At 39.9% G+C, this 20,867-nt stretch overlaps 1 protein-coding gene across 1 annotated transcript; it reads right to left on the reverse strand.

Moving 5' to 3' along the window:
* Window positions 1-113: 113 nt before the first annotated feature.
* GPHB5 (glycoprotein hormone subunit beta 5) lies at window positions 114-5,750 on the reverse strand. The gene is made up of 2 exons (XM_039242108.1): window positions 5,547-5,750; window positions 114-302 (listed from the first exon to the last, which is right to left on the reverse strand). The coding sequence occupies exons 1-2, from the start codon at window positions 5,748-5,750 to the stop codon at window positions 114-116; spliced, it is 393 nt and encodes a 130-aa protein (XP_039098039.1).
* Window positions 5,751-20,867: the final 15,117 nt, after the last annotated feature.

Here is a 20,867-nt window from a genome sequence, read left to right on the forward strand (position 1 = left end):
GTGGTCAAATTAAATAGTCCTTGAATCCAGGGGGTATAGCTGCTTATGCTGTCCATGCACGGGAGTCCGTGAAGCTCAAAGCCACCAGCTGTGTTCTGTAGGCCATGCCAGCTTCAGATGGTCTCACACTCCGTGGTGGCTGTGGAGCAGGCCCCGCAGTCACAGCGGACAGCCACAGGATAGGTGTAGAAAGGGTCCACTCCAGGGGCGCAATTGGGCAGTTTGACCGTCACTTGTCTGGTCTCATTGTAGGTACAAACTCGATGATGGGCTTCAATGTAGGGGGGTTCCAGAATGGGCTTCTATCCTCACAGGTAGAAAACAGGGAACCCATTAGAACATGACCTCTTGTTTCTTGTTCTCAGTACCGTTAATTACTTTCATAAATTAACTCATTAGTCAAGTGTTTACTTGTGAATCTGTCTCCTCCCAATAGAAAGCAAATTTCTGAAAGCAGCAACCTTCTTTCTGTACCAGATCCTGAGCTCCCAAAGAGCCCATGGCACATAGCAAGTGCTCAATAAATATTCAGCAAATGAATAATCCTGATCATGGCAAAAGTCTTCTAACTGGTCTCTCTTCTACCTCCTACTGTCAATTTGCAGCACAGCAGCCCCAGTGATTCTTTCAAAATGTAAGTCAGATTCCTATCTCTTCCCTGCTCAAAGCCCCAGTGATTTCCCTTCGCACTCAGAGGAAAAGTCAAAGACGTTCACCCTCAAGACCCTCCATCATCTTCCCCGCACCTGCACCTCCTGCTATATCTCCAGCCACCCCGTCTCACTGGCTTCCTCACTCTGCTCCTGTCACAGTGTCTCCTGAGTGTTCCCCAGATCCACCAAGAACAGTTGTGCCCCCGAGTCTTTGGCTTGGTAGTCCCTGGGCCTAGAACGTTCTTCTGCCTTATGATCGACACCTTCACCAGCCTGATGTTTTGTTCAAACATCACACTCTCACAGAAGCCTTTCCTGACCATCTCATTTATAATCATAACATTCCATTTCCACACCCCGCCACTTCCCACCATCTTCCTGCTTTTTCTTCTCCATAGCACCTGTTAATATCATGGGACATATTACATATTTTATTAATTTGTGTTGTATTTTTCCCACTCTAAAAAGCAAACTCCAGTAGGACAGGGATTTTTACCCATTTTACTCACTGTTGCACCTCTACTACTCCGAGCAGTACCTATCACCCAGGAGTTTCTCAATAACTACTGGTTGGAATTAATGACAGAAAACAGCAAGGCCGGTTCAGGAATGCCCTGAGCGCTGCCCTGATAATCAAAGGATTCACTTCCTGCCTTCACCTTTTATACATCTTGAATTCAAAGATAATTTTATAAAGAGCATATAGATCAGGAAATCAGCACAAAGTAGTAGTTAAAATCCTAAACCCTGTAGCCAAACCCCTGTCTTCCCGTAATTTGACGAAATGACCACCACAAAGGGAAAGAGAAGAGGCACCCACTATATATTCTCTAGGCCCTCTAGAAAACATGGAGTTGCTTTGGCCACCTACATGAGATACTACTACAAGAAAGCTGATATTGTGAACATTAAGGGGATGGGCACTATTCAAAACGGAATGCCTCAAAAATGTTAACTATGACAAGACTGGAAATTTCCAGTGTTACCCAGCAAACTCTTGGCATTGTTGTAAACAAACAAGTTAAGGGAAAGATTCTTGCCAAGAGAATTAATGTATGTATTGAGCATGTTAAGCACTCAAAGAGCCGAGATAGCTTCTTAAAGTGTGTGAAGGAAAATGATCAGAAAAAGAAGGAAACAAAAGAGAAAGCACTTGGGTTCAGCTGAAGTGCCAGCCTACCCCACCCAGAGAAGCACACTTTGTGAGAACTGCTAGAACCCATTGCCTAGGAATTCATGGCATGGTGAGGTTAAATAAATAAATAAATAAATAAATAACAGACCAAAATATGTGTAAAAAAAATCTCAAATCAAGTCAGACCCTTGACCTTGAGCCCCTATTCTTCCATTTGCTGAAGACCTTGGAAAGTCCACTTGACTTCGTGAAGCCTCAGATTCCTCCTCTGTAAAACAAAATCTCTACCTCACATGGAGATACAGTAGGATGATATATGTACCATACAATGTCCAGCACCAAGTAAGTGCTCAGTAAATGTAATCTATTGTTCTTATCAGAGTAGTTGTAAGAATAAGGAAGTAACAATAAAAATAACAACTTACAAGCTTTGAAAAAACAATGCCTTCACTTGTATTGGGTAAACAAAATATATTAAGTGGAGAATCCGGATTAACTTCTTACATGAATATCATGAAAATAATGGCTTTGTCTTTGACAGGAGTGTGTGGAAGAGCTCAATCTGATATCACTGCTTCTTCCTACTTTCCAGGTAGCATTTTACCCTCCTCAGTTTGCTTCACATCCCCTTACTCTCAGTAATTTGGAATCTCAAGCAGGGGCACCAGATAAAATCTGACACTCAGTAATATCTGAGTATCAAATAAACAACAAAATTTTTTAGTATACAGTATGTCTCTACTCACTGCATGGGTAATAAGAAGCCTACAGATGCCTTATGACTCTCACAGCCAACAACACTGTCTATGGCATTTTGTCGAAGCACCCCAGAAGATAACTTGCTGGATTTCATCCATTAGCCCTCTTAGATCCACTCTCCTCACTTATTCAACCTACTACTCAGGTTGAATATTTATGGACTGAATCAATGAGCTCCCTTGCTCTCTTCCTTCCCATGTACTTCAGGAGAAGATCAGGACACAGAGCAGAGTGAGACTGGAGTATTTTCTCCCCCACCTCCCTCCTTGCCAGGCCTTGATTTGGGACCAGCTGGGTCCCAAAAAACAATTGTTGCTTATCTGACATTCATATTTAACTGACATCATGGTTTGGTTTGGTTTGTTTTTTTGATAAATCTGGCAACCCTAAATCCAGACCGTGAACAAAGGCTCTTTTCAGCAATAGTTCTACCTTTGGAGTAAATCCAGTTACTTTGCTGTCACAGACATCCTCATTTTTCAGACATGCTCTCCAGTTAAGTTACCAAAAATAAGCACTTTATATCTCAGAAGCTTTTAGATTACTGGGAAAATAAATCTCATTTTCTTATTTTAAATTTTCTATAAGTAACCCCCCTTTACATAGTACAGTAAAGGCATAAATAAAAGCTGGCTAACATTATGGAAAATCTTGTTCTCTAAAGGTCTTGGTGCTTCTATTTCTCCAGTGAAGACATAGTCCCTGACCTCCTGTGGGTGACCAGGAATCAATTAAAGTAATTCATCAATTTTTAAAGAGAAGAGAAAATGAGCTTAGTTGAAGGAAACAAGGTTTGAAATGCAGGCCCAGAGAGAGTTCCAAAGGGCTGAGAAATGGACTTTGAGTAGGAATATGCATGGCTAGGCTGAGCCCTGAACATGAGAAGATACCAACCCTGCCACAGTATCCTTAGTAATTGAATTTTTATTTGGCCAGTAAGTCCCAAGCCCCTGGTTGATACAAAAATAAAGCTAATTAGGTGGAGTCATGTTATTTAATTTGGAAACTTTGCCACCAGAACTCAATCCAATCATGGGGCCATAATTTTATCTAAGCCGTAGCAGATTGTTCTCTGAGTCCCTGAATGGATGGCTGTTTTTTCTGAAGGCAGTGTCCTCTCACAGTGGTCACCAACTTCTAAGTTAGCATCAATCAGGTTAAAAGCTTTACAGCTCTGGAGGCACCTGGCTGGCTCAGTTGGAAGAATATGCAACTCTTGATCTCAGGGTCATGAGTTCAAGCCCCATGTTTGGTGTAGAGATTACTTAAGTAAATAAATAAACTTAAAAATAAAAGGTGTATGACTCCAGATAGAGGTCAATCCCATGTAATGCAATACATATTTATTGAAGGTCTTTTTCATATATGACCTTCAACAAGAGCTTTCAAAGGCAAAGCAATGAAACTCTACTCTCAAAAAACTTAGAATCTAGTGTTGTGTGGTGGGGAAAAAATTAGACAAAAGGTGAACAAGAGTCAGGGATGACCAGCAAGTCAGAAACTGCTGGGGAAGGAGTTGGCACTGCACACAAACATCAAAGAATATATTTAATAATGATAGATAGAAATGAGAAGGGATATGAGAAAAAGACCAAAAGTGAGATTTAAAGCGGTGTTTAATAAAACTTTTCAAAATCAGTCTGACAAGACCAGAGCTCAAGATATGTATAGACCCTCTGGGAAAAGAGGCAGACTTCATATTGCTGAAGACCTTGGAAGTTGGTTTTGGAATTTGCAGTAGTAGGTAGTCATGAAAGTTTTTTGAGCCAGGGGATGGCTTTTGAATCAGAGCTGGTGCTTCGTTAGTAACCAAGTTGGGCCTCAGGAGAAAGAGTCAATAGTCACTCTGTGGTCATGATGAGACAGGATGCTGAATGGGCCTCTTTTCTGCTCACCTGGCAAACATCTCTTCATCTCAGCCCAAGAGGGTTCTAACTTTGTCCAAGATTTTTATCCTCATTTATAATGCAATACCTCTTCAAAGACTGGATATCGTTGAATACAAAGGGACTTGGTGGATCTGTCAGTGACAATCCCTAAGGCCCCTATGAATTGCAGTGGGGAGCTGGGGCAGGGCAGGGCTGTGCATGAGCCACTGAGGGAAGAACTGAGAACTTGCCGTCACCCGCTAGATAGTTCAAGGTCTGCATCTTGGTAATTGACTGGCTGTATCACAGGTAGAGGAATATAGAGAAGTTTGGGTTGCATGCTTGAGCCAAAGATTTATTCCCAACTTTCTACTGACTGGCTACATAACTTTGCAGTCACTTACTCCTTGAATTCCTCCTGCCATCTGTTAAATTGGTAGAATAATAGCACATGGTAACCTCCTAAAGATGATTCCCAAATATACGACACTGTGTAAAATAAAAGTATTAATTTTATCAGTGCTTTGTTAGTGGGGCAAGATCATGCTTCTTTCAGGTTACTTTTGGAGAATGCCAAATAACTGTTATTTTTTAAAAATTCCACATAAATGTCTTACTCTACCTCATTTTATTTAAAAAGTGAACACTTAAGACTCCTTTTATAAAGATTAAAGAAACTGCCATACTTGTTCACAGTGAAGGAAACAGGACGGCTGTGTCCAGGAATAGCTAGTAAATTGCTCTCATAGGATTAAGCTTTTCTAAAGAAAGTACCAGGCCACCCACAACAGATGTCCCCTAAACAAACTAGTCAAACACAATGGAAATCTTAGCGTCTTGGGCTTGGTGAGGAATCCTGGGTTCTGATCCTACTCTGGGTGAATTGTACAAAGGTGTCCATTCTTAGAGGGTCCATAAAGGTTAAACTATACATGATTGTATAATCCATAGAATTATATAAAAGTTATATCTTATGTATATTAGTGTGTTACACAGTAATAAGCAGGGTAGATACTCAATAAACATTGTGTTTTTTGAAAAAAAAAAAAAAAAAAAAGAAGTAAACACTTAGTAATCAACCCAGGTGGCGGGCCCTGAAGGTTTGCTACCTGGGCTTGTCTTGAGACTCACCTCCCAGGTTTCACAGCGGCCCCAGCAGGCATCCGTAGTGATCCGAAGGCCCCTGCATCCAGGCTTTTTGGCCAGGAAAGTAAACTCCCTTACGGCACAACCCACAAAAGTGAGCAGGTTCCCACCGGACGTACTGAGGACACAGCTGCAGCCAGCCAGGAGGAAGAGGGCCATGGGGCCAAGGAAAAGGTATGCCAGCTTCATGGCGTTCCTTCACAGAGGGAAGGGAAAGACAGTTTATTAAGAGAGCCAGCTTCCTTTGAGGGAGCAACGAATGATATGATGGTACCTTGCTCTTAGCATTTCAGAAAAAATGAGCCAAGTAACTGTAAATGCCCACAAACTCCAACACAGATCCCCGAGTTTTCTTCTAACTGACTCCAGCATGGTTTCCATGGACCCACTGTGCTCATTAGACACCCAGCCCTCCCAGGGTATCCTCAGGCTTCTCCTTGTTGCGATCCAACTGCTGGACTTGACTTATGTGTTAAAGAAGTTTGTTCCAATGGTCTCTTCAAAATAAATGCAAAATATGAGTCACACCAAAAGGAATGCATAACCCAACATAATACATGAATACACACAAATTATTTATGCTCAGATCTAGGGTACTTGGTGCCATGTTACCTGCCTGCTCAAAATTATATTTTCAGTGTCATGGATGGTGAATGGGAGGGGCATAGATAAATGAAAACTATATGCCTCAGATGTATTGTTATTCACCCAACCCACCATAACACATGGGTATGCACAAGATATTATGAAACCTGGCACCTGATGTGGCAGTCTTCATAAAAATGTATCATATTAGCCACAGATTGACTCTGCTCTATAGCTCCCCTGTAATAGTCACCTAGTTGTGATTTAGTTTAAATCTACATATTGGAAAGCATATTGATTAAACCACAATCCCAATCTACTGTCAAGGCTACTCTCTCTGGCTGTTGGTCATTTTCAGTGCTTTCCCAGGAGCCAGAATCATTCCCTTCATGTTTGACTCACTGGACAGAACACACCTGGATGTTAAAGTAAGAGTGGACACTGCATTTATGGAACATCCTCAATTCGTTATTGCTTAAAATCAGTCAATATTGCTGCAAAGTTATTTATTTTGGAATCTGATCTCTCAGTCTGATCCATTTCTACTGATCCACTTCTGATCTGTCACCTTAGCAGGGTTCTTCAGACTTCCCTTCTGGTGGAATGAAGTTACAAATATGGAGAAGCACTTACCTGATCTCGCTGGAGCTAACTGCTTTTAGGGTTCACACTTGCACCCAAGATATCAGAAAATCACGATGAGTGATAGAAGTTTGCTCTGGGTAAATGTCTCTACCCTCTGTCACCGGGCTGCTTGACTGCTCAAATATATAGGAAGGGTCTTGTCAATCAAAACAAAAGAGAGGCAGATCCTTACAGGAACCACTAAACACATCAAAGCCTTGGGATATAAAGCCAGTCTCTATTTTCCAAAACTGATTAACTTAAAGGGTGTTGTTTTGTTTCTTAACATCACCTACTGAAACAGAAAGTTACCTTGGTGGGTGACATAATCCTAGGGAAACAGTCAAAAGTAGTTCACCTGGTTCTCAGGGGAACAAATGCACTGGGGCAAATGAATTAATTTTCCTTCATGGGAACCACAATTTTCCTTCGAAACAGGAATCAGCCACTTGCAGTTTGCAGCAGACTCTTTCCCTCAACTTACAGCTCATTTCAATACATTGAAAATAACAAAACAATAATTCTTCCTGGAAAGAACACAAGATCACTAACTGAAAGGATGGAAATCAAAGGAAGGATGAAACCTTTTGAAAGTCTTAAAATCAGTTAAGTATTAGATAATATTAATAACACTTTAAAATGAGTCATATTAAAAAAAACACCAAGATGTTTGAAGTGATTATCTTCTGGCACAGGAATTAAAGATGATTTTTTATTTCTTCCATATAGATTTTGGCATTTTTCACATTTTTTACATTGGGCAGGCTTTTATATCAGAAAAATCAATTAATATTGATACTTCAAGAATTAAAATAAACCCATAAGTAAACATTTGTGCTGCATGTAATGATATTCAGTGGTGTTCTAATGGAAATATTTCATCAGATTTCTGATTCTGGAAAGTCTAAACTAAGAATGAAATAATATTCCTCATGAGCATGGGACACAATTTCTATTCCAATCTACAATAGTAGCATACAAATGGATTAAAAACCTCGTTGGTCACAGCATTTTTCTGGGTCCTCTAAAAAATAAATGAAGCAGACATCATCCCAGCCCTTAGGAGTTTACATGTCACAGCAAATGATGACATAGCCAGAGACACTTAAGCACATTAAGCAAATAATACAAAATAAAGAAGTTTTTTTAAAAAGCATTCTTATTTTCTGCAAAGAAAAGTGTTCTTTAAATACAAGCTACTCATTCAGGGCCTGATTTTTTTCAAAACATGTAACTACCCTTGGTGAATCCATCACTATACCATCAATATACCTATCTCTAGAGTCAGATTATTATGTGTTTCATAGAAAATTGAACTGGGCTCAGAATAAAGGACTTTCTTCAGCCCTTCAGCCTGTGAGTAGCATAACCATAACCGGGGTACTGTGGCACAGACTGCTTACCCTGTGTGACCTTCTTAACCTGCTGGGCCTAGAGTTTGCCAATGGTAAGTTGCCATCCTGAGCTGTGTTTCCAAAGAGGACTCTTCAATCCTTATAGATCGGAACTGAAATATACATACTTGTGTCTACAATGTCACAAGATAAAGACAAAGAGATACCAAGAGTACCTTTCTTTCACAATCTCCAGTTGCCTTATAATAAAGAGCTGTACATCCCACCTACCTCCCCATCAGCATTAACCTCATAAGAATGGCAATTTATAGTTACTGAGCACCTACTATGTACCAGGATCCATGAGGTCCACTGTATTCTTACATATGTTATCTCTCAGTCTTAAAACGATTCTGTAACTCAGTGATTATTTTCTCCTTTTTCCTTTGGGAGAAGTAGAGGCTTATTATTTTGTAATCTGCCCCCTCCAAAGCCTCCGAGAGCAGTGGGGATGACATATGCCTGTTTCATCTCTACAACCAAGTGTCAAAAGGCGCTGCCTGGGACACTGTGTTAAGAGGACGTCGGAATGGTTACAGTGAGGAGGGCAATGGCTCATCAATTTCATCACAGGTATGGAAAAGGGGAATGATGTATGGATGCCACTTTTTTGTAGTCCTTGGACTATGTCACACCAGTTGCCTCTCTCCAAGCAGAGTGAGAGGTTGCTCTGTGATTTCAAAGGCTACCTAACTAAGGCTCTAATACCTGCAGAATATCTTGGGGCCATAGTCTATGACTATGTCTTTTTCTCTACCATCTCTATTGACATTTCCACCATTAAAGGCACTCTCTTGAGGCAGCAAACAAAGATGTGGCTTGATGTCTCCAAGCCCAGGCCCTGGAGAATCTTCTCTTACCTTGTTCCATTTTCATCTTCATATGGATTCATTGTCACTTTGAAGGATAAGTGATGAGAAACAGCTTCACTAGGGATAAGGAGAAGGGAGAAGATGCGTAGATGAGCAATAATCTTGAGGTCTGGGGAAGCATGAGAACAGAGGAGGAATGAGCTGAGTGTCAGTGCCTTGAAAGGGAGACTAAGCAACTGAGGCCTGGTCCATGGAGGCAGCCCCACATGGGGAGTGTCTGGGGTGGACAGTGTATGGAAGAGATGAAGACATTACAAGAGCCTGGTGACTCTCTTCCCCATCTCAGCCATGCTGCCTCTCAGTGGTACAGCTTCCTTTGTGACTGGCATGGGCAGGTCACTTCCCTCAGCCTCAGTCTCCTAACCTGTAACGTGATAGAGCTGAACCCTACGACTCATAAGTTCCTTCCTAACACCAACCTAATATCTAACACTAATTTAAAGGTTTGCAAACTCTTTTCTGAATGGAACAAGCTAAGCACAAGTCAGATGGAAAAACCCAAAGGTTCCTATGACAATAAAGTCATCCAGATTTGTGTTCAAATCTTGAGTCTGACACTTGTCAGCTTGTGACGTTGGACAAGCCCCATAATCTTGTGGGTCTCGGCCTTCCACAAAACTGAAAATGCCTCCTTCAGAGGCTTCATGTGAGGATTCTAGAAAATAACACCTATAAATTGCTCCTCTCAGTGCTTTTTACATGAAACAGGCAACAAATGTTGTTTCTCTTTCTTTCCCATCATCACTGTGTGTACCTCTAAGAAATAAGAAGCTGCCAATAAGAAATTATATCATGCCTTTAATTGTTACACATACCCTGATTTCAAAGGTACTAAATGTGGAAAAAAGGAAAATAGTGTGAGTCTGAGAATAGAGGAAGCTGTCTTTGAAGACCCCACCAGCATCCTGAAACCAGGAGACATGAGGTGGCACTGAGCTTGCTTCCCCAGCCAGCCTGTGGTGTTTTGATCTGATACTAAAACTGACAACACATTTTTCATTAAGAAAAAAGTCTACAGGGTAAGATTTAGTTTTGAAAGTCCAAATCTCACACTTTGGAGGCACACACTTTAGCATGTTTCTAAAATTCAGTAAATGAATAAATCTTCATAAATACTCCCAAACAATTTCATTTCTGACCAAGAACAGAGTCAAATTAACCAAGCCATTAATTGAGCCATCCAACTCTGAATATCCACTCTGTTCCACAGGTAGTAAGTGAGGGCCCACAGGAACAAAGCTGTTTGCTGTGTAACTTCTGATGACCTCTTAAGAACTGAGAAGACATGTGCGTGCTCTGATATGTTTTTCCCCATTGTCCCCTCAGAATACACAATTCTGTATCCAAGGGTCAAGTTGATTACCATTATGTCTCCTGTAGATGAATGCAAAGGCCACTAATGAAGCTATATGTTTCAAAGAATTAATAGAATTAATGATTTTCTGCAAACATATACAAAAAAGGTTAGCCTTAGATTTGATAAAGGTGTATGTTGCTTTTAATATCTCTTATGTAGAGGGGGGAAACTGGGTTTATAAATGAAGACAAATGGTGACATCTTGGAAGAAATTAATTTTATTGAAAAGATATTTCTTCCTTTCAAAGTACTGGGTATTTGGGACAGCTCTTCCTTTTATTGACTTAGATAATATTTGCCCTAGATGATGGTGCGGTTGCTATGGTAACTTTTTTTTTTTAACGAGACTAAAAATAATGAAGCCTGTGTCTGATTTACTAGGACAAGTCAAGCCTTTCTCCACAACTGTCTGAAAGAAGTAGCTGTCAGTTGTCACAGATTTATTTCAGATTAAGAGGCACATGGTTTAGGCGCTGAAGTGGAATGTTTTTATTTCCGCCTGACTCTTCCACTTTTGAAGGTCATAGCTTTGCCTGGCATGGCAGACACATGCCTAATAGAGAGGAACGAAGAGGAACTTAATGAGTCACAAAGAAACATTCTTTATTTCAAGTGCATCCTGTATTCTCATTGGAACAAGTCCACAAAGCTGCTGGGTCCCCAAATCCTGCATTTGTAATTCCCTAGGCAGTTGCACAAACAAGACCAAGGCTGCTGTTAGCTCAGCTTCGAAACAACAGCACCTCATTTGTTAGCTGTTGGTTCGGTTCCAGAAAAAGATCCCTAGGATCATGGCCCCAGAGTGTGCGCGTGTGTCTTTGTGTGCCCATGCTTGGGCTTGAGTGATGGAGCAGGGTGGAGGGAGGATGATGGGGCCAGAGCCTCTCATGAGGAGAGCTGCTCTACTCTCTGGAATACTCGTTGCATAATTTAGCACATATTTAGTAAACAATGACTCTGTGCCGGGCACCGTCCAGCCCTGGAGTCACTGAACTCATTAAAAAAAACAAAATGATGATGTTGGGAGGTGTAGAGGTAGAATAGCTAACAACCTAAGGGAATGATAGGCTTCTTTCTTCCTTCCCTTTCTTTGTCTTTTCTTTCTTCCTTCTGCCCTTCCATATCTTATTGAGAATTACCACATGTCACACACATGCTGAGTGTGTGTGATGCAAATACAAATGGAGCTAAGAACCTGTCCTCAAGAGTCAATAGTCTAATGAAAATGATAAAGAAACCAGCATACATAGGACCCAGAAATTGCTCTCTTGGGCATTTATCCTAGAGAAATGGAAATTTATCTTCACACAAAAATCTGTACACAAATGTTCATAGCAACTTTATTAGTGATACTGCAAACTGGAAACAACTCAGGTGTCTTCACCAGTGAATAGTTAAATAAACTGTGGCACATCCATACCACAGGATACCACTCAGCACTAAAAGGAACATACACATGACAACTTGCATGAATCTCTGGAAAATCAAGCTGGGTGAAAAGAAGCCAATCCTAAAAACTTACATACTGTATAATTCCATTTACATAACATTCTTGAAATCACAAAATTATAGAAATGGAGAAGAGACTAGTGGCTTCCACAGATCAAGGAGACTCAGGAAAGGAGGGAAGTGGGTGTCGTTATAAAGGGCTAACATGTAGGATTTTCCTGATGATGGAAATGTTCCGTCATCTTGACTGTGGTGGTGGATACAAGAACAAGACATGTAACAAAATTGAGTAGAATGAGATATACACATATACAGGAATACAAGTAAGACCCAGTACATCTAAACAAGGTGGATGACTATGGCAATGTCAGTACCCTGGTTGTGATATTGCACTACAGTTTTAAGTATAAAACACGTTGCAGGAAACTGAATTAAAGGTGTGAAGAATTTCTCTGGATTATGTCTTAAAACTGCATATAAATCTACAATTGTCTCAAAACAAAAGTTTGATTAATAAATAAATAAAAATAAATCAACATTTAATTTAGGGTTAGGCAAAATGGGTGCAACAGTTAACAGGTACAAACTTTCTGTTATAAAATAAATAGTCCTGGGGATTTACTCTATGGTATAGTGACTCTTGTTAACAATGCTGTGTTGTATCTTTGAAAGTTGCTAAACAGATCTTAAAAGTTTTCATCACAAGAAAAAATGTGTGACTATGTGTAGTGATAATGTTAACAAAATATAATGTAATTATTTTATAATATATACATATATCAAATCATTATATCATATACCTAAAACTAATACAATGTTATATCAATTATAGATCAGCTTTTTAATGAAAAAATAATTACTCTGCATTAAGTAAAGTGAAACAAAGAAGTTCATTTTCAAGTACTACTGTTAAAAAATTGAATTAAAACAACTAGAGGCAAAGGGTGCCTGGATGGCTCAGTTGGTTAAGCATCTGACTTCGGCTCAGGTCATTATCTCACTGTTAGTGAGTTTTAGCCCTTCATCAGGCTCTGTGCTGACAGCTCAGAGCCTGGAGCCTGCTATGGATTCTGTGTCTCCCACTCTCTCTCCCTCACCCCGCCTCACACTCTGTCTTTCTCTCTCTCTCTGTTTCTCTCTCTCTCTCTCAAAAATAAATAAATATTAAGAAAAAGAATTAAAAACAAATAGAAACCAAGTTGGTGTTTTAGAAAGATCCTGTGGATGTAGTGAAGAGATAGACTGTAGTTGAGACACTGGCTAGGGTGAGTGCTTTGTTCACAACCTCAAATGTTGGAAGTCCTTTGGGATAAGTTCTATATGCAAGGCAGGAGTGTCCACTAAAGTGCTAGAAATAAGATTATACTTAACCCAAATATCATCCAAAATTTCTACATTTCAACATGCGATCAATATAAACCATTACTAATGAAATATTTTGTAATCTTTTTACATCCTTTTTTTATACTAAGACTTTGGAGTCTGATTTGTATTGATACACATGATTGACAGCACATCTCAATTCAAATCTGTCACATTTCAAGTGTTCAAGAGCTTCCTGTAGTGGCTACCAAATTGGACAGCACAAATCTAGCACAGAAGTGCTACATGGTGGCAAGGAGTAACTATGAACTCTTACACTCTTTTCATGTGTCATATGTATTACTTCTCACAACAACAATAATCCTATGAGGTATTATTATCCACTCTTTATGAGGAAAAAACTGAGGTCAAAAAATTTTTTTAAAAAATTGACCATAGCCTTCCAGGTACTCAATGAAGAAGCTAAGATTCTAATTCACCTGGGGCTCCTGGGTGGCCCAGTCAGTTAAGCGTCTGACTCTTGATCTTGGCTCAGGTCATGATCTCACTGATGAGTTCACTTATGGTGCAGACCTGCTTAGGATTTTGTCTCTCCTTCTCTCTGACCCTCTCCGGCTTGTGCTCACTCTCTCTCAAAGTAAATAAACTTAAAAAAAATTTTTTTAAAGATTCAAATTCACCTCACTTTTACTATATCCAACTGCTTTAGTCACATTGTTATGCTATTCTAGTGAGAAACCTTCTTACAGTGAGGGGATCATTAGTTCAATCTTCTAGAAATATCTGAACCCTTACCGGATAAGCCTATGTGGATGATGCATGTGAAATTGCAAAGCTTAAAGCAGTAAAGAGTGTATATATATATATAAAGATGATGGTGTGGGGGTGAAATTTATCAAAATGCTTATGTTTTCAGATTTCTGATGTGCTGAGCCTAATTACATGATTTGTGAGTCTCAGTATTTTCTTAACTAACATCACTGAAGAGTCTGCATCAAAATAAATTACTGGGAGAAATGTCTTCTAAGTAGAGGTGCGCCTGACATTTATTGAATGATGAAGCCACAATGGTAATCAGATGCACAGAAGGGAAACTGATATCATCAAGGGGATGGAGGAATTTAATAATAAATAGGTGTCGGGTGAGAGGAATCAGCAGATTTTTTAAGAACTAAGCAAAGCAAAACTCTCAAGCCCATGATTATAAGTTAACAAGTCATGAGTTGGAAGCAAACTAGTCCCAGAACATAAAGCTTAAATGGACTGAATATTAAAAATATAAATGTTTAATCCTATTCATTGATTTCCTCACTATCTACATGACCTCTTTATTAGGATGTCACAGAAACAAACACTCCAACCTCATTATGTCCCAAAGATTTTTGTTCTTTTTTTTCTCCAGGTTCTTTCCACCCCCCACCCTTCATCTGGCATTTTCCATCTCTGCCAATGAAACCCCCTAAGATTCATTTTAGGCTCCTCTCCACCCCAAACCCAGCCACTCCCTACCACATGCAAACACAGAATTCTGTCAGTACTGTTAGCTCATCTCCAACCCCTACTAGATCCTCAGCTCCAAGTAGCTACTCTATGACTCTCTAATTTGCTCTTACATCCCCAATGCTTGCACACAGTAGGCAATAAACACTTAAGAAAATGAGTAAAATGAGTAAATGATTGAATAATTGTGGAAAATACCAAATACCACTTATTCCCACTTTCCCCCAACTCAAAACTTTATCAGTCTGCATTAAAGTTTGGCAAATATTTCCAGAGCAGCAAATAGTCAATCCAACAAGAATTGCCTTCCTCTATCTAAATAAGAACTCAGTGGTCAGTGCAGATGTCATCATGAAAGGTCACAGCTTTGAGTTAGTGCAGTATGAGGCCCACACATGGGGGTATCAATTTACCCAGGCAACAGGCAGTCCTGCAAGCATGTGGCTCAGGTTGCAGGGTTAGTGCACACCTCCCCCATTATCTACTTTCTGATCACAGGACACTAAACCTGGTGGCTTCTACCCCCAACCCAGCCCTGCCATTCCCACCCCCATTTTGAATAGATTCCTCCATGTGAGGCCTATATATGCTTCTTGGCACCTCTTGGCACCTTGGTCTGTTTGGTTGGGTTTCATGACTAACTTCAATTACTTGGAAGCAAAAAACAGTTTCCCTTTTTGCAGCTTGGAATATCTCATCAAAGAAATGTGGGGAGTATGGAAATCAGATTTGATTGGCAGCCAGCTCTTCGCTTCCTTATTTCTGCTCTTCCACAGCTCTCTTTTAAAAAAGGAACTCAGGCTTTTCTGACAGCCTGATGGGCAATGACATAATTTTAATAATCCTCTCCTCTTTGGGCAAAATTAAAGAAAAAACTTCACAATGAAATCATTGTGTCTCAAAGATGTAGTCACTAGATTCATCCATTTTGAATTGTTCATGTCCAGTGCTCTGGAAACAAGATGTGTATTTCAGGCATGCCTAACACTGTTGTTAATGCTCCACTTTCTGAACTGCCTTGAAGGTTGATGAGGCCTAAGGCAGACTGAGCCAGAAGCACGAAGCTTTAGAAGTATGTCAGAATCCACATATACACCCAATTCAGTTTTGTTCCTCACGTAAAGTTGTGGATCTAATTCTTAAAGAATTTAAGGAAGAATTCTTAAAGAATTACAGAACCTTTTTATTTTTGGACTCTAATCTTTTTGTTCCAATGTTATGATCAGGGTTGGTTGGGGAGAGGGGCTGCTTATCTCCCATTCCCACTTTTCCATAGTGGGCAAGAGAGAAGAGTATGCATAGAACACTTCAGGCTCCTGTCTCTCTACTACCCACTCCCACCGTGAGTCCCTTATCTGATCAGCTGGTGTGACTGGAGAATAAACATGGTGACCCAACACCCTGGACATTCCAAGTTTGGGTAGATTTATCAGTTAGGATAGTTTTGGCTGCAAGTAACAAGTACAAACCACTGAAGTGGCATAAACGTATTTAAGTTTAAGGAAGAAGTCCAGAATCAAGGAGAAAGGAATGGTGTGGCTGCTCAACAATGTCATCAAGGACCCAGGTGTTTTGCATTTTTCTGAGCTGCCATCTAATCATGTTAATATGCCTCCCCTTATACCTGCTCCAGCTCCAACCTGAGTGCCCTTAAGTAACAATGTCCAAAGACTAAATAAATAAAAGGAATAAGGAGAGGAAAGGACCTGTCACAAGCATTTCTGTTTTAAGAGAGAAAAGGTCTTACAGAAGTTTCCTGCTGATTTCCTCATTAATCACATTGGCCAGGATCAGGACACATAATCATAGCTATCAGGAGGTCTGGGAATGGAAGAGCTTTCAACATTTACGTGGAAGACCAGCTCTGCTGGCAAAGGAGAAAAGTAAGCAATATCTGTGGGGTAAACAACCACCAGTGCCTGTCAAATGTACTGATATTCAGAGCTAAGGCCACTTGACTACATATCAAGTTGTATTCTCCAATTTAAATTCATTCAATAAGAAAGCCAATATTTTTACCTCCTCCTGTCAGATCGTTGTGTCTTATTTTTCTATTAGTTCCAAGCTCAGAACAAGGAGAGGGTCATGGTTACTCATGACCTCCAGAAGGTCACTACAGCCAGAAGCATTGATGACTCTAGGAAATTTAACCACCACCACTGCTCTGGACCTCATCTGCTTTATCTGGAAAGCAAGGGGGTTAGAGGAGTGCCTCTCCAAAGCCCCTTCAAGCCCCAAAAGTCTCTGGTTCTAAGCCTGTGCATGTCTCCAAGCAGTGAATCAAATCATAAGTAGCCTAAGAAATATTATGAAAAGAAGAAATTTTACTCACATTGACTCACATTAGCCTTAGGGAACCAAACTTGTAAATAATGATGAACTTTAAAGCCAGTGTCAGTTTAATAATAAAAAGAACTTGTGACTGTGCCCCAGGCATGTTACTGAGAGTTGCCATGTAATGGGTTTACAAGAGTTTAGGAAAATCGCTTCTTCTTTGAAATGGAGTCTCGTAGGGCAAATAGAATGACAAGGCACTAAAAATGGATCTCCCCTCATCTCTGTATCATAATAACCTCTACTGTCTACTGGGTACAGCCCAAAACTCTTGACATAGTTTATAAAAGTCCTTTCCAGCCTATCATCATTCTACGTCCACACATACTTAATACAAATAATAACAGCTAATGTTTTAAAAGTCTTACTCCTGAGGGGCTGCACCAGTTTACATTCCCACAAACAATGAAGGAGGGTGCCCGTGTCTCCACATCCTCGCCAGCATCTAGAGTCCTCTGATTTGCTCATTTTAGCCACTCTGACTGGCGTGAGGTGGTATCTCAGTGTGGTTTTGATTTGTATTTCCCTGATGAGGAGGGATGCTGAGCATAGTTTCATGTGTCTGTTAGCCATCTGGGTGTCCTCTTTGGAGAAGTGTCTGTTCATGTCTTCTGCCCATTTCTTCACTGGATTATTAGTTTTTCGGGTGTGGAGTTTGGTGAGTTCCTTATAGATTTTGGATACTAGCCCTTTATCTGATATGTCATTTGCAACTATCTTTTCCCATTCTGTCAGTTGCCTATTAGTTTTATTGATTGTTTCCTTCACCATGCAGAAGCTTTTAATCTTGATGAGGTCCCAATAGTTCATTTTTGCTCTTGATTCCTTTGCCTTTGGGGATGTGTCAGGTAAGAAATTGCTGCATTTGAGGTCAAGGAGGTTGTTTCCTGCTTTTTCCTCTGGGGTTTTGATGGTTTCTTGTCTCACATTCAGGTCCTTTATCCATTTTAAGTTTATTTTTGTGTATGGTGTGAGAAAATGATCTAGTTTCATTCTTCTGCATGTTGGAGGCTCCTCAAAAAATTAACAATACAATGTTAGGTCCCCAATAACCCAGCAGTAGCACTACTAGGAATTTACCCAAGGGATACAGGAGTGCTGATGCATAGGGGCACATGTACCCCAATGTTCATTGCAGCACTCTCAACAATAGCCAAAACATGGAAAGAGCCTAAGTGTCCATCAACAGATGAATGGATCCAGAAGATGTGGTTTATCTATACCATGGAATACTACATGGCAATGAGAAAGAATGAAATCTGGCCATGTGTAGCAACATGGATGGACCCTGAGGGTGTTATGCTGAGCGAAATAAGTCAGGCAGAGAAGGACAGATACCATATGTTTGCACGTATAGGAGAATTAGGAGGAACTTAACGGAGGACCATGGGGGAGAAGAAGGGGGGAATATAGTTGGGGAGAAGGAGGGAGGCAAACAATGAGAGACTCTTGAATTCTGAGAACCAAACTGAGGACTGAAGGGGGTGGGGGGTGGGGAAGGGGGGTGATGGGCATGGAGGAGGGCACTTGTGGGGATGAGAACTGGGTGTTATATGGAAACCAACTTGACAATAAACTATTAAAAAAATAAAAGTCTTACTCCTACTCAATACATATGAAGCACCTTACATTTCATTGTGTCCTTTAAGCTTTACAACAAGAATATTGTCATTGTTATAATATATCATCTTCATTTTACATACGAATAAACTGTGTGCCCCAGTTCACATAGCTGAAGGTGTAGAGCCAGAATTTGAATTTAGGCAGTCTGTGTCCAGAGCCCCTGCCCTTAACCACTGTTATATTTCTCTGACAATACTGAGATTTTTTTAATGTTTTTGTTTACATTTCTATTTCTACTACTAATACATAAGAGCCATTTTCTCTTCATTCCCTAGTCTTATATCTGACAACTAGTAGTCACTACCATAAATATTTAAAGAATGTATGCATGAATGAATGACTTCCTGTGCAGACCTTTCAGTCTTTTGTAAATACACTCTACTCTACTACACCACCTTGACCTGCCTTATGCTGCTCCTTCTGTCCAGCAGACTCCTACTCTTCGTTCAGGAATATCTTGAAATCTCATACCCTTGCTGTGTACTTCCCATTCATCTTCTAAAGAGAAAAAATGGATTGGAAAACAAGTGACATAAGAAAGAACTAGAATCAGAGTGGCATATGAGTTACTTACAATCAGAATCAACTAACAACAGCTCCCAAATCTCAATGACTCACAATAAAATGAGGTACAAACTTCCAGGTATAAAATAAGTCTCAGGGTGCCTGGGTGGCTCAGTCAGTTAAGCATCCAACTTCGACTCAGGTCATCATCTCACAGTTCATGGGTTTGAGCCCCACATCAGTCTCTGTACTGACAGCTCAGAGCCTGGAGCCTGCTTCAGATTCTGTGTCTCTCTCTCTCTCTCTGCCCTTCCCCAGCTCATGCTCTGTCTCCCAAAACTAAATAAATATTTTTTTTAAAGTTTAAAACATAAATAAATAAGTCTTGGAGATGAGAAGTACGGCATAGACAATATAGTCAATAGTACTGTAATAACATTATATGATGACAGATGGTGACTATACTTATATCATGGTGAGCATTAAACTTAAAACACTATGTTGTACACCTGAAACTAATATAACATTATAGGTTAATCATACTTCAATCAATCAATCAATAAAAATTACAGTCAGCAGAAGCAGAGGGCAGGGTTCCTCAATCATTAAAGGACAGAGGACCCACCTTCTGATGTCATCAACTTCATGATGTGGCTTATAGAACCCCCTGCAAGGGGAAGAGAGAGCTTGCAAGACTGCTCAAGCCTGAAGTGGGTACATCACTCCTACCCACATCCCATTGGCCGTAACAAAGTCTTACAGCCCTAACCTAACTGCAAATAAGGCTGAGGAACAAGTTTGTCCTGAATGACCCAGAAGAAGATGAAACAAATTTGGTGAACACATAATACTGTTTTTAAGACAGCTTCCTCCCAGTAATATGGAAAATGGCTTCTAAATTCTAATGGAAATTATTGTCATCTTAGGAAATTCTATACCACAACAAATTTTCAATCAAGCGTAAAAGTAGAATAAAGAAATATTCAGACATGCAAGATTACAAGAAGTGTGTACAGCTTGTGTACCCCTTCTCAGGAAGCTACGAAAGAATGTAAACAAGGAAATAAATAAAGGAAGAAGAGAACATCAAATCCAAGAATCAAGGATCCAATGCAGAGAACTGAAGTCCATAAATAATAGCCATTTAGAAGACTCAGAGAGCAACACATCAGAGCAGAAGAGCATAAGTACTTGCATTTGAAGAATGTGGAAAAGGAAAGGGGACTGGTTAAATACGTGTGCTCATTTATACCACCATGCCCTGGCTTATTCTGCTCCCTTGTCATCCATAATATGCTGTAAACAAATACCTAAAAGCTATAAATTTGAAATAGCAGTATAGACATATTACTTGGAAATAGAGAAGTAGATTACAAAAGGAATAGCTAAAATGGTTGCTCCGGGATACTGAACCGGAAGTAGGATGGAATGGAGCAAGAGAATGCCATTTTTCATTCTAGCTCTTGGTATAGAATTTGAGTTCTTAACCATTTATTTGCTAAAAATTTTACATATTTCTTAAATAAAGAGAAGAGAGTGGGGGAAAGTTTTCATAATCTTTTCCTTTGTCCTATCCAAAGACCCCACCAAGGACCTTATGATGACCTCAAAATATCAAGGAGGAAAGAAAAGGATAGAGTAAATGTGCAGATAAGACACCTTCTCTAAAGCCCAAGAAGAGTATTTTCTCTTTCATCCAATTATTTTTAAAAATACTGGTCAATGGCCCCATCTTTATGAA

This window comes from Hyaena hyaena, unplaced genomic scaffold (genome assembly GCF_003009895.1).
Source record: "Hyaena hyaena isolate Hyena2069 unplaced genomic scaffold, ASM300989v1 scaffold_208, whole genome shotgun sequence".
Lineage (NCBI taxonomy): Eukaryota > Metazoa > Chordata > Mammalia > Carnivora > Hyaenidae > Hyaena > Hyaena hyaena.

Excerpts from the sequence above, each read along its gene's own strand:
- GPHB5 (XM_039242108.1), bottom strand. The coding sequence starts at position 5,750 with ATGAAGCTGGCATACCTTTTCCTTGGCCCCATGGCCCTCTTCCTCCTG. Across the intron at positions 303-5,546 it reads GCCGCTGTGAAACCTGGGAG|AAGCCCATTCTGGAACCCCC; the intron begins GTGAGTCTCAAG and ends CTGTGAGGATAG.